Here is a 15177-nt window from a genome sequence, read left to right as displayed (position 1 = left end):
GTGAGTGGGCTGGTGATACTGCTATAGTTTTGAATGAAGCAACGCTAAAAGTTGGCAAATCCGAGGAATTGTTGGAGCTCCTTAACTGTAGTGGGTTCTGGTCAGGAGGTTATAGCTTCCACCTTCCCCTCATCTATCTTTATTCCGGTATGATCAATCTTAATACCCCAGGCATTGCACAGTGGGTTGGTGGAAGGTGCACTTCTCAGCCTTGAGGAATAGGTGGTGTTCTCTCAGGCGTTGTAGGACCTCTGCAATGTGCTGGCGATGTTCGGCCTGGTTCCGGGAGTAGATGAGGATGTCATCTACTGTATGTAGACAATGACAAATCGATGAAGAAGCTTCCAGAGCACCTCATGCATGAAATTCTGGAATACGGAGGGGGCGTTGCCAAGTCCATAGAGCATGACCAGATACTCGTAGTGGCCAGTAGGGGTCACAAAGGCAGTCTTCCATTCATCCCCCTCACGTATCTGGATGAGGTTGTAGGAACAGGGGAGGTCCAACTTTGTGAAGATGGTAGCACCACAGAGATGTTCAAAGACGTTTGGGATGAGGGAAAGAGGATACTAGAACTTGATGGTGATGTTGTTTAGAGCTCGGTAATCTATACAGGGCCTCAAGCCTCCGTCCTTCTTGGCCATGAAGAAGAAGCTAGATGCAGCAGGGGAATTAGGTGGATGGATGTAACCTTGACCCAGCGCCTCCTTGATGTATTCTTCCATGGCCTTCTGTTCAGTAAGCGACAGTGGATAGATTTTCCCGCGAGGCACTGGCTCACCTGGAATGAGATCTATGGCGCAGTGAGTGGTTTCATCTTAACGATATCAGGCTGAAGATAACCGTGGCCTCTCTACAATCATGGATTCTGATGCTGGTTCTGGAGTGTAACTGGACTCTAGTTGCCGGAGGTAGGAGGTTGTGGCGGAGACTGGTGTTGCTGCTAAACAGGACTGGATGCGGTTTGAACAATGGATGGATAGCTGAATGAATCTTTCCAATACAAGTGAATCATCATACACGGTGAGCTTTAACCAAAGCTGGGGCTCCAGCCCCTGTCTGTAGGTAGTCAGCAGCAATCTCCCATTCCATCCACTTGCTGCTGCAAGAGTTCTGAACTTCATAGAGTATTCTGCGATTGACATGGTATCCTGTTGCAAATGATAGAGTTGTTCTCCCACAGAGGTATCTCCGTCTGTCGTTCCAAACACTTTGCGAAAATGCACTAGGAAGTTCTGCAGATTTTGAATGACGGGGCTGGCCTGGCCAGATCATTTCCGCCCATTGCAACGCAGGTCCTCTTAGCAGGGAGGTAATAAAGGCAATTTTGGATGAGTCAGTGGGATATGATTGCAGTTGCATTTCAAATGTGAGATTACACTGAAGGAGGATTCCGTTGCACTCCTCCGCCGAGCCAAAGTAGGGCGCTGGGCGGGCCACGGGACTAGCGATGATGGTAGGCGAAGAAGTGCTGGTTGGGATGAAGGAGGTGATGGGTGGTGATGGCGATGGTGCCAGTGATGGTGACGATGCCGGTGTATTAAGAAGATCTCATCATAGTGAGTCTACGAGCTCCTGAAATGGATCGTGGTTACTCATCTGTGCCGTCAGTGCTATGTCCGATCTTCTGTAACGGAAGAGGTCTGACGCAACAGGTTAGTATATACAAAGTTTATTTAGGTCACAGAAAGTACGGGTGTAGGATCCAGATGATTATATGGTGAGTGTATAGTTCGTAGAACAGTTCAAAAGGATATGACAAGTGGAATAATCAGAGTCTTTGCCTTTAGAGGAGCACACACCTCAGCTATCTGGGAACTAGGAGGAACAGGATACACTTGGAGATGAGGAGACACTAGGAGGAACACAGGAGGTAATTAATGCAGGTAAGTATTCAAATGGAAGCAGTAGCAAAGTCAGAGAGGTGTGTGCTTTTATACAGGCTGGTAGATGAGGTGCTTGATTGGTGATAGGTGCAGGTGCTCAGTACTCCGGTGATAGGGATCGCTGTGATTGGGTGGTAGTGGAGCCTGGCCGATCTGTTACAGTATATTTTCAAGTTTTTATTTTCCTTTATAGTTATTGCCATTATTTCTTTGTTGATGTAGTTCTCTTAATCCCTGTCCTGTAGCTGCTCTGAGACCGAGAACAGAGTGGCGGTCATTAGTGAGATGAGGGGAGAGTGTGTCATGACAGGGGCCGCGGTGATAAGGTCAGGAGCCGGGGGCCGGATAGAGGGGCCTGATGAGTGAGTGCTCAGCTCTGGAACAGATTCACATGACAGCAGACGGGATTGTAGCTGGCCCTTGTCCAGATAACATGGGTGAAGACAACTGTGGAAAGGGGTGGCCATACATAGACATACACATATACCTGGTAAAGGTACATATACTCCATAGACATGGAGCTGTACTGTTTTTTTCCTTTCTCTCTCTCTCTCTCTCTCTCTCTCTCTCTCTCTCTCTTTCATTCAAAGCTTAGCAAATAGTGAAGGCAAACTGTGGCTCATTTTCAATTGCTTTGGCACAAAATACATTAAATGACTACTACTTTCAAATTACTTTCTTAATTTACTTAATTCTCACACAAACACAACCAAAATTCTATGCACCAGGCCAATTTGCATGTTTACATCTTTGTGTAAAAAGTTCAAAACAGTTTTTTTTTTTAAAATTTATACATTAAAATTAAATAAAATAAAATAAAAACAAAGAAACAAACTGACAGCAACAAAATTGCATCACAAAACTGAATCAGACAGCTATTTCTACATTTCTGCATCATTGCTATATTGAAATATATTCCAAATCTAAAAAAGAAATACTTATATCAGAACAACTAGATGTAACTGAACACCTATGCGTGTTTGTCTTTCAGTTACATTACTGTCTACAAAATGGTATAACTAAGGAGCAATTATGTACTGTAATGTAAACATTAACCATGTAGCCTAACATAGATACAGCAGTGAATTCTTAACAGCAGAGATGTGTTATGCCTGTTATGTAAAGACGTTTTTCAAAAGAAAACATGTATAATGATACCCATTGTTAGGGTTTCTTTTTTTCTTCTTTTTTTCTTTTCTTTTTGTTTTTGGATCATTGTTTTATGACAAAAGTGTTTGTTGCTTTACAGTCTTTTCTTTGCTAGTGCTATTTATGAATGATTTGATTTAAGACATTTCTGAAATGTTTTGGTAGTTTCAGTGCATTTTGCATGTGAAATTCACAGCTGTGCCAAAGCTTAAAGTTGGAAAGTAGAACTGTGTGAAGAGTATAAATAAATAAATAAATAAATAAATAAATAAATGTCAATAGAGAAATATACTTTTGCACTCAGAATAACGCAGTTCGGACACGTACCAGCAGGGGCTTACTTGCCCATGCTAACAGCCAAAACAAAAAGGATCAACTGTCATTTTAGATTTAAAGCAGATTAATGCTGCCATCTACAGTAGGATAAGTGCGCTTACACTGAAATGGACACTAATGGACATATTTACCTCAATCAGCTACAGCTGGTAGGCTATGAATGCTAATATTTGTGCGTGCATACGTGTGTGTGTGTGTGTGTGTGTGTGTGTGTGTGTGTGTGTGTGTGTGTGTGTGTGTGTGTGTGTGTGTGTGTGTGTGTGTGTGTGTGTGTAAAATATGCCTTTAAACACGAACTAGTGAACTGGTCCTTACCCAATTTAAATCTACTGTTTGCACACGATTCTGTGGGGGTTATGTTTAGAGGTTATACGAGGTTATGTCGAGTTATAGGCATAATATTAATGACCTAATATAAAATCAATGGAAGTTTATGAGATGTCTTCACCAATATAGTGAAACCAATGTGTGAGTGCTTCAAGGTCAGATTGGTCTAGACATTTCTAATCTGCACTGCTCATATTACTCCACTATATGAGGAAATTATATTCCAGACATTGCCCTCACATGATCACTTATATGTTACATTTATTTGTACGGTCTGTCAGTATAATTGTCATCATTTAATCACCCTCATGTTCTTACAAACTATACATGACATACTTTACTTCAGATAAATTTTGAAGTACTATTGTGTACTAATCCTGTTTCTTTCTTTCTTTCTTTCTGTGCAATTTAGGAATAGAGACTGGAGCACAGAACAAATAAAGACAACATGAAAGTGAGTTAATGAGAAGATTTAATTAATGGGTGAATTGTCTCTTTAAGCATACTTGAATTAATCTTGCAAAAGAGGGCCAGGTTTTAAAAAGAGATCTTGTTGCACCCCGGTCCTTACCAATTAGACTAAAAATAAACTCATAAAATTAGACCATGCAACAGCTGCTGGGACTGGACAGTGGCCAATGGAAGACTCTTGACCAATCCATTCATTGCTTGCAGACCAATACAGATTTGACTGAACTCTGGGTCTGCATTTGATGTGGAGTCATAAGTAAAATGATAATGATGATGTCTGTGGGTTATTATTGAAAAATAAATCCTGACAAAACAAATGTTGTAACAATATACAGTAGGTTTATATTAATATTAGACTTTCATGTTCAGTGCAATCAATAAGGGAGACGCATGGCGCCAGTTGGGCTGTAACAAGAGAAAGTGAGTCTGTGGTGTGATATGAGACACAAGGTGGTGTAATGAACAATCAGGTCCCACTAGAATATCCAGAGATACTTGTTGAAGCTATCAGTTCTCAAATTACATGAGAAATTTTTAAAATGTAATTCTGTTCACTTCGCAGTTTTCATTTAACAGATGTGCACTGTATAACTACAAAATATTTTAGTACAAATATAAAATTTTGTTTAATTATATTTTAATTAAAACAATTAAACAAAATGTTAAAATAAAAAGATTAATCAATCAATTTATTCTTTCTTTTTTTTTTCACGGGAACAAAGTTATGCCTGGACAATACTCTACAACCTCAAATTAAAGGACTAGATATTAAATGTAAAATATCTAATAAAGAACATGGAATTTAAAATAAATGCGAAGTTCTATCACGAAACTCAAGATGGCTCAGGCTGATGGGTCAATAAAGCAAACTAATAATATTCATAGCATTAAACAGCTTGTCACAAGATGATTGGGTCATGTTGCATACACAACCAATGAGCTTGATTCTTTATATTTAAATGGCTTGTTAGTATATGCACTAGAGATTTTCGCAGCACACTTTCAGAGTTCCTCTGAAACCCTCCACCTTCTCCAGATTGGCTCCACATGTGATCTGCTATGGGTTATTATATGCTATTTGTCCACAGCAGTATGTCTTAAATATTCACAGCACCGTTGGCATATGTTATTATTTTGGTGCTTTTGATGATGATGACAAGACCATTGGTGCCTTCTAATAATGAAGACTTTTCCTAAAGTAGTCTCACAGATGACATTGTGCCTCAATGTGACACGAGTAGGCCTTCTGTCACTGTGGACGGTAAGGTATTGAAGGTATTGACTAAGGCCATTGAGAAGCTCCACTTAGAGTGGTCACTCCCAGCCAAACTCATTCACAGTTGCTTGGATTGGTGGTACTTGTAGTTGGATCACAAGCAGAAATCCACCCCTCAAAAGTTAGCCCCATTTTTTTCATGGATCCATGACAAGATCTCCAAAACGTAACATGCCCCACACTTGGCTTGCAGTCACGTCTCTGGAACGCCACTCCACTTGTCAATGGAAGACATGTCTGTGATTGGCTACATTGCTCAGTGTTGCAAAAACATGTTGAAAACAGAAACCCCTTTGACGCTGTCCTGCAAACATAAATACAAACTGGAGCGTTTGCCAAATCTGTTTTGCCAATATGCTATTATTACAGCTTCAGTGTAGGGTGATCTTGCTTTCGTTTGAGGGCTTAATTAACTTCCCACAGACTGGTCAAATTTTTTGTATGTTCTCAGCGATTGTGTATATATATATATATATACATGGTTTAAAGATACATTGCTTTTGAACTTTGTGAAACATGACATTGAAGAATTAAATCATTGTTTTGGTCAATGATTTTGGCCTGCAGAAAAAAAATCAATTAATTAATTAATTTAAAAAATATTGCCAAAATTGTGGTATGTCACTGGAACACTTATTCACTTGAGCCATTATGTAGTGATACGAGAGATTTATGTATAATGCTGTGCTATCCCCGGGCTCACCTGTTATCCAGCAAACATTGTTCAGAATAATTTATTTTGAAGCCATTATATCCATGTCTTTTCCAAGGTATTTGGCTTGAAAGACATTAATTGTCTACATACTTAAGACAACATAAATCATAAATCAAATTTGGCAGAGTACCCACATAATTTATCTGATATACAACATGGGATGTGTCCAAAATAGCCCCTTAAATAGTGCATCTTTTGAGAGGACAGCCAATGGTGTCAGAAATAACGAGTACACAATCAATATACACTCAATGACCAGTCAAGAAAACCCATGCTGAAATTAATTTCTGCCACACTCTGGGTTTGAATTCACTCACTCATTTTCATTCACTCATTCATTGGACTTTATTAGTGGAGTAATGTAAGTGAGTGGGGGTATTTTGGGGGTGATTTCAGATAACAGCCATATGGACAACGATGAAAATCTGACCACTGAATGGCACTTCGAAATAAGTATTGTAGAAAAAAAACATAAAAGATTCAGAAGAATAATAAAAGTAGTACATTCTTATTGTGACTATAACAGACTAGTGTGTATAAAAGATATGAGACATTTTTTTTTTAAGTTTGCATAATCTGATATCAAACAATAAAGCATAAGTTGTATGTATGTATCTGTATGTAGTCTTTGTGGGGGGAAAACATCAAATGCAATTATAGATGTATAGATGATTGAGTTTAGATGATTGAGTGATGTACAAATAACCATTTCTCAAAAGCCTGAAGCACAGAGGAAAAAGATGTGTTCCATGACCTGAAGGAGGATAAAAAAAAAAAAAAAAAAAAAAATAAAAAACTATGAAGAACATTTTACTTAGTATAATCTTTTAACTATCAATCAGATGACAAAAGGCAAATAGGCTAAATAACCATGCTGAGATTATAGAGGCCTTAGAAATTCATGTATTGAATATGATACAGGAAGTTTTCAAAAATATAAATAAATTGTTGAAAAAAAAGTTGAAAAAAAGTTGAAAAACAGAATAGAAATGTCAATATATTAATTGAAATCACTGTCCAAGATGCAGCTGCCTGCTTAGTGGTAAAAAAAAATAAAAAAATAAAAAACCCTTCCATTGGTCTGGTAACATTTTGATTGATTTTATAGGAGATATCTCTAAACTTGGCAACCCATCAACATTTTTTAATCATATGTTAGTTATTATAGGGACTACACTATTATTATCAAACAGGCATTCAAAAACAAAAACAGATTCATTATGTCTGAAGCTCTGTAAAACAGCAATAAAAAATGGATTTCAAATGACATGCAGTACGTTGGTGAACCACATAACTATAGCTTGGTGCAAAAATGAATCGCATCTAATTATGCTAAAAATAACCAAATAAATGAATTTAGGTATTGTCAACGTCTCAGTGCAGATGCAGGAACATCAGGATACAGGAGGAAACCGGAGAAGGTAGAATCGTTGGTGTTATCTGCATAAACTCCCCCAAATGCCTCATCTCCATAGACTTGCAGCCATACCTCATCTCCCGCCTCCAAACGCAAGATAACAGAACCTGATGCCTGATCCACGTTGGTCTCTTGGTATTGGTCAAAGGTGAACATGATGGTCTTGCCATTCATATAGAGACTGACTTTAGCATCTTTAGTGTAGACGGTGAGATGATAAGTAAAGAAGTATACTCCTGGCAGAACACAGCGGAACTTTCCGGAAACGTCATCATAATGGTGCTGGTCATTGTAGAAGAACTTGTTGAAGCGGATTGGCCCATTGGTGGTGGGAACAAGCTCACTCAGACCTACGCTAAAGGCTGAATGGTAAGACAAAGCACTTTCACCACGGGCCCCTTTCAGACCTGGGTTCCCAGGAAAGCCTCTTGGTCCAGCAAGGCCAATGTCTCCCTTCTGTCCAGGATCTCCTTTCTCACCTGCTTCACCTGCAAAAAATAGAATCATTATATACTTTAACAGTCATACAACTCAGTTAAATAGGTTGTTACAAGATCAAAATCAGAAGCCTGGAAGGATCCTAGTGCTTTGGCTTTTGTTGTCTTACTTCCCTAAGATCATTCCTTGACTTCGTACAACTTTGCCACCTCAAACACAACTCCTCAGAGACAGGGTGTGGGCTGCAATGCTTGTTTTCTGACCCTGTCTCCAGCTGGGACTATATGAGCATAGTCAGAGGAGAGGACTGAAGGACCCTGACCATGGCAAGGAATGTGCTGCTCTAATGCCACTGACATAACCTTCGACTTCCTTAACTTCTGCACCACAGTCTCAAAGGTGGTGCCAAAAAGACAAAAATGTGTGATTGGGGCACTAAGGAGTAAAGATCTTTCTTTCTCTTTGAGCCCTAAAAGGAAAAGCCATAGATGTTGCTCTGTGGACCGGCCTACCTACCTGTTGGCACAAAAGGCTAAGTCTTTCAAAAGTTGGGCCTGATAGGCCTGCAACACCAGCATGGTGTGCAGGGCACCACCAGCCTGTTGGCCACTGTGTAAGCCTTGGCCATGAGCCTTGATGTAGTCTAACAGGGCTTTGAGTGCAAGGTGGGTGCCTTCCATGAAAATGCAACTGGATGTAGAAGAGGCAAGAACACGGGCTGAGTACAGTTTCTCCTACAATCTCACCAATTCCTGGTGAAGATCAGGGAGAAATGTCTCACAGTGGGGAGCATTTATGGCTTGTGAAGAAGCTTATCAAGCCTGCTGGGAGCTGAATCCTCTCTCCGCCAACTTAAGCCTGGCCGAGGTGTGGCCCACAATCTCCACCAACTCGTTGTAAGCAGGGTCAAGGGAGGAGGCAAGCTCACTGAACACTTCTGCCTCTTTTCCCAAAACATCTAGCTCCTCTGAGCTAGACTGGGCCAATAGCATGCTCTTCACCTGCTTCAAGCTCCTTTAGCAGCTCCATCTTTGAATCTTTTAACAAAGTCGCCACCCATTCCCCTAAAAGAGAGCCGGGCAGGAGAAGATCTTCCTTACTGTGTGCACACCCAGCTCCCTTGAGAGCTGACTGAACGTGTTACACTCCTAGGTAGATGATAAAAATCCTGTGTGTCACCTGGTGTAATCTTTCACATGACATGACATCTTCTAAACCTCGTTTCCATTTTGCTTTTGACACTTTCTATTCCAAACAAACACACACAGAGGTCAAGATTTTCACATGCACACACAGACAAATGGCTTCCTGAAGACAAAGATGCTGGGGATTCCATGACATAGGTAACCTTTTATGACACTGTTTACGTCATGCTCTGTCATGTTACTTCCATCAGCCAATTGAACTGGTATATTTGCACACATGCTTCAGATACCAGCAACACCGGAGGCATTCCCATAGCATTAACGCTGACAGAAGTTCCACTTTGAAAGATAATTAGTTCAGTTTTATAGATTACAAATCATATACTTGAGTGAATTTGTCAATAAGTGTGGTTTCCCATTTTTCCAGTGTACCTTATACCAATGGCTATTTACAACATAATTTCACCATTTAAAAAATAAATAAATAAATAAATAAATAAAAAAATAAAAATAATAGAAAGTTTGTTTAAATAGCTTTGTGTAACAAGCCATTGGTAAAGACCTCTAAGATAAAAAGTGGTTTCAGATGTGGAGCAACTTTAATCATTCACAAAAACAACACCAGTAACATTAAGAAAATTAAGAGAGAAATTTTGATTACATGTTGAAAAATTAATTAAAATTAATTGCAAAAATTAAGGGGGGTTTGCTCACAGATGCCACTTACAGAAGTCAGAAGCACTGTACGTTTCAGACAAATGATCTAGCAAAGTTCCAATCTGTATAAAGTGAGCTTACTCTAACCTTTATCTCCTTTCTCACCCCTCGGTCCATCACGCCCATCTCTGCCATCTTTTCCAGGTTTACCACTGTGCCCAGGTGTGCCAGGAACACCTCCCATCCACATGGCACATGGCTGTCTATGATCAGGTTGACTGATATCTGTTCCCGGACCCTCAGGCTCTTCCATGTCCACTCCTCCCTCAGTCCCTTCATTCAACACTGTCTGCTCTATATTCTCCTCTGGAAGGTCTTGACTTTGACTGAGTCGTCCAGTGAGAAAGATTCCCAATAAGATCTTCCATAGCAGAGTCATACTAATGTCAAATGAAATATCCAAGAATTAAAATAAGCATGTTGTACTTATAAATATGTTTGTGTTGTATGTCATATATAATACATGAGATGTTGCAGTTCACAAATGATTAATTGTTTCACTATTTGTTAAGATTTTTGAACACAATGTTATAACTTAACTCCAAACCTAAACTGCTTAATGTGATTTGCTTTGAAAATTTCAAAACATTTTAGTGATGTCAAACCGATATTTGCTGATTTATGGACTATATTAATATAATGCTATGAAAACCTGGCTTTCTTACCTGGTCTGTAAGTGTTTGTCTCCCAGAAGCACAGAACAGTAAGAACAACCACTGAGCGACGCAACTGCCTTTGTTGGCGATGTGCTGTCATCACTGTGGGCTTTTCTGAACTATATTTATCCAAGTCTAAATTCTAAATGTATTTATAGCTTGTTGAACAGCAGATCACTTTATCCAATCTGATACTAGTCTGACATACATTGTTAAAGGAAAGTTTATTTTCTGCTGTATGATATGAATGCAATGCAAGCAAGAGAAACAGAATTATCAAGTGTCATGGCAGAGTTTTCCTTTATCCTTCAGTGAAGTTTCATGCACTGAACTAAGTTCTCAAAACCATTCTCTTTTTATGTAGGCACAGTTTCAAAATACACACAATAAGAGTGTAATTGAAATAATAATGCATTGTTGTATTTAGTGTTAGTGTTTCAATATGCCCTGTGCATACAGTTATTAAAATTCCTAATGCACTCTTCATTTTTACTCAGGGGTCAGAAAGTCTAATTCTGGAAGCAAAGTTGTGCATTTAATGACTTCACTACATTGTGTTGTCTTGGTAAGATAATTTCAGCAATTGTCTATTATTTATAAATGTCTCATCTGCATTACAACAAATTATTCTTGTGGTGTCTTGGTCCCATCATATTTAATAACATAATTTAGTTTCTTTGGAGCTGAATATTCTGTTTTATTAAGAAAGATCAGCCTGTACAAAACATTTAAGCCATAATTTATTACAGAACATGTCATATCTGTACACAAATTAAACTGAAATAACGAAACCAACCAGATGGGGGCAGTACTTGTTCATCTGGTAATAATCTTTTCATAACTCAAGCACTAAAGTGTTAGTCAGCCATCTCAAGTCCTCACATTCTCAACCTTTACCCTGGAATTTACAATAAATACAATACAATATACAAATATAAATGTTATTGTAATATTTGAAGTGAGAGACAGGATTACTGCAGGTGCTCAAGGATAACCTTGTGCTGATGCTGATGCAATTCACAATCTTATGTTGAGCACATTTTCTCCTAATTGTGCTCACAATATGATTACTTATTCATGTCTCAACAAAAATCATTTATATGCATCCTGCTTTAATAATACAAACAAATTTGACTTAAAACTGAGGAAAATCAGGTACTCCTATTCCCTTTTGAAGAATAAAACTTGCCTGAGGAAGCTGCTGTCCACATAAAGATTTTTTTTTGTGTGAGAATATCATGGTACTCCCTGATGAGCTTCTTCAAATTTAATCCATTTACTTATTTTCAGCATGCAATAGAAGTTTCTTGTTTCAAGAATTTTGGAAGACTAAACTTTTTTTTTGTTGTTGTTGTTTTTGCATCTGCAGTGCAGCCACATACAGAAGACCATTTTACAGTGAACCAGGATTAGTAGGAACGTCACCCTTTAATAGTCGTGGTACATTGTATGTCTGTATTCTAAATGGCCTTACACTGAGTTTCCTGGTTCTCATTAGAGAAGATGCAGCTTTTGCAATGACAAGTAGAAGCACTTTATTTTTTCACATATTTTTCCATCCACTTCACTGACATGTGTATTTATTTTGAACCATTGTACTGATACAAGTCTGATGTGTGTTCACTTTAAAAGGTTTTTGTGAACCTGGCCAATTAAGGCTCAACTCCAAAAAAAAAAAAAAAAAAAAAAGAACAAAAGATCACTGCTGTTTTCATTTTAGATATCCATCATTTTAATTGGTCTCTATTAGCTTTTTGTTGACAAAATTCACAGCCCTTCTCATTATTCTTCACATCCTTGTCCCAGGATGTAAGTCTCAAATAAAAGAGACTTCATCAAAATTCATAACAAAAGAGAGATATCAATGAAATTTGAAGCCTCCTGAAGTGTCCAAGAAAATGATATTTATAAGGTCTAGACAGGTTCGCCTAGAGGACTTATGAACTAGCAATTGGTTTCATTGACGCAAATGTAAAGTTCTGTTTATTTAGGAGGCTTAAAGTGGTCACTTGTGAAAAAGGAGTAGACTTTAGCATACTTTTAAAAAGAGTACTTTTGAAAATAATATACTTTAAAAGAATATGGTGTAAGTGGAATGTAATGTTTTCATACACTTACTTGCATGTGGTTTACATGTTGAAAAAAATTAAAATGTGTTATAGTTTCAGTTTATATTAAATACAATTTATTGAACAAAAGGGTGCTTTTTTGACCCACTTAATAAGTAGGATTTAAATGTGTCTTAAATTCATCTTTATATGTAAATTCATAATTATCTATTATCTTTGAAATATGGTTAAGTGTACTGTATGTGTAACAATAGAGGCGTTGTGACAACAAAGTGGGGATCCAATAGCAGGCTTTATTAAAAGAGCGTAGTCAGGACAGGCAGGGTCAGATACCAGCAAACAATAACATCCAAGGCACAGACAAAAGGGTAATTCCAACAAGACAGGCAATGATCAGGGCAGGTAGCAGTCAATCAAAAACAAGGTAACAGTCCAAGGATCAAAACACAGAAAGGCAAAACTTAGAAACAGGGAAACTAGAGCCCCTTTGACACTGCGATTCCGGCAAATACACGGGTAATGTGTCCCGGCATTGGCACTTTCACACTGCCAGTGATAACCCGGAATATGTGCGTGCGTTCACACACAACCCGTAAAGGTCCCGTGAAGACACGTGATATCAGGGTGTGACGTATAATGTACGAGTCGAAAACATTAGGCACGTTAACTTTCACTTAAGCTAACGAACGATCTCAGCGTTAGCGCGGAAAGTGAGGAACTAACTGATCTCTGCTTCGTTACAGTTTGCACATATTTTTTCGTCGCGAACATTGGTCTGCCTTCCAAACCCCCGCTAAAAGAGACACGCCATTAGTTCTGGCTTTTGTTCACACAGCGCTCGTTCCGGGACTGAACCCGGCAATGTTACAAGGTCCCCGACCCGGGTTCAATCCCGGAATCAATCCCGGGACTTGTTTGCTTTCACACAGAAGTCGACCCGGGAATGTTCCGGCAATTTGCCGGGTCCGACGTGCAGTGTGAAAGGGGCTTAGGAAACAGAGAAGGGCTAAACATTCAATCACCAGCGATGTGAGTATGTGTGTGTGCTGTTCTTATAGTGTGAGACTGATGAGGTGATAAGAGACAGGTGATTGCAACTGATGAGGAGTCCGGTCAAAGGATTATGGGAAATAGGGTAAAGTGGACTCTTCTAGTGAAGCTCACGGGCACTCCAGCTAGAGATCGTGACAGAATGTCTAGTCTATGTACAGACAAGCATTCACTGTAAGCTAAAATATACTTTGTAATTTCTATTGAAACGTCTATGTCATGTATTTAAATATATGCGACCCTGGAACACAAAACCAGTCATAGCAAGGATATATTTGTAGCAATAGCCAACAATTATATGGGTCAAAATTATTGATTTTTCCTGTATGCCAAAAATCATTAGAATATTAAGTAAAGATCATGTCCCATAAAGATATTTTGTAAATTTCTTAATGTGAATATATAAAAACATATTTTTTGATTAGTAATATGCATTGGTAAGAACTTAATTTGGACAACTTAAAAAAAAAAAAATCACCCTCACATTCCAGGTTTTCAGATAATTGTATCTCACCCAAATATTGTCCTATCCTAACAAACCATACATCAACAAAAAACGTATTTATTCAGATTTCATAAATCTCAATTAAAAAAAAAAAAAATAATTACCCTTATGACATAAGTACGTATTTGTAATTACACATTTGTAATAATGACTTTAAATTTAATAATGTGATATTGAATAAAACATTACAGTAAAAATAATAATCAAATACTTTACATGTGATTTAGTATTTTAGTGTACTCTAAGTAAAAGAGGCCTTTTATCTCATTACTATTAAGCTATTTGCAAGTACACTTTAGAAATATACTACATATACTAGATTTAAAGATTTCAAGTGATAACTAAATTAATTAATTGGTTGTTTTTCACAAGGGGCAGTTCTCTCAAATAAATAAATAAATAAATCTGTCATTATTCAGTACATCAGTATCATTTACATTTTGTTTTTTACAAAGTTGTTGTTAACTTTCATTGTATGGACAAAAACAACGAAAAAGAAATTCATACTGGTCTTGAGAGTATTTATTCATTTTTTTTATCAACTTACAGGTCCTTCTCAAAAAATTAGCATATTGTGAAAAAGTTCATTATTTTCCATAATGTAATGATAAAAATTAAACTTTCATATATTTTAGATTCATTGCACACCAACTGAAATATTTCAGGTCTTTTATTGTTTTAATACTGATGATTTTGGCATACAGTTCATGTAAACCCAAAATTCCTATCTCAAAAAATTAGCATATTTCTACCGACCAATAAAAGAAAAGTGTTTTTAATACAAAAAAAGTCAACCTTCAAATAATTATGTTCAGTTATGCACTCAATACTTGGTCGGGAATCCTTTTGCAGAAATGACTGCTTCAATGCGGCGTGGCATGGAGGCAATCAGCCTGTGGCACTGCTGAGGTGTTATGGAGGCCCAGGATGCTTCGATAGCGGCCTTAAGCTCATCCAGAGTGTTGGGTCTTGCGTCTCTCAACTTTCTCTTCACAATATCCCACAGATTCTCTATGGGGT

The 15177-nt window shown here is 38.0% G+C and overlaps 1 protein-coding gene and 1 long non-coding RNA gene across 2 annotated transcripts; one reads left to right on the top strand and one right to left on the bottom strand.

Annotated features, from left to right (window-relative positions):
• Positions 1-3408: 3408 nt before the first annotated feature.
• LOC109092356 lies at positions 3409-10157 on the top strand. The gene is made up of 3 exons (XR_006153956.1): positions 3409-3520; positions 4111-4152; positions 10022-10157. It is a non-coding gene; the product is annotated as an uncharacterized LOC109092356 (long non-coding RNA).
• adipoqb (adiponectin, C1Q and collagen domain containing, b) lies at positions 6491-10794 on the bottom strand. Its single transcript, XM_019106129.2, has 3 exons — positions 10543-10794; positions 9965-10257; positions 6491-8065 (listed from the first exon to the last, which is right to left on the bottom strand). Exons 2-3 carry the CDS (start codon positions 10254-10256, stop codon positions 7527-7529), a joined length of 831 nt encoding a protein of 276 aa, XP_018961674.1. The 5' UTR covers position 10257; positions 10543-10794; the 3' UTR covers positions 6491-7526.
• Between the last annotated feature and the right edge of the window lie 4383 nt (positions 10795-15177).

This window comes from Cyprinus carpio, chromosome B2 (genome assembly GCF_018340385.1).
Source record: "Cyprinus carpio isolate SPL01 chromosome B2, ASM1834038v1, whole genome shotgun sequence".
Classification (NCBI taxonomy): domain Eukaryota; kingdom Metazoa; phylum Chordata; class Actinopteri; order Cypriniformes; family Cyprinidae; genus Cyprinus; species Cyprinus carpio.
Note: the sequence above shows the minus strand (reverse complement) of the source record. Positions and strands in the feature narration are given on the sequence as shown.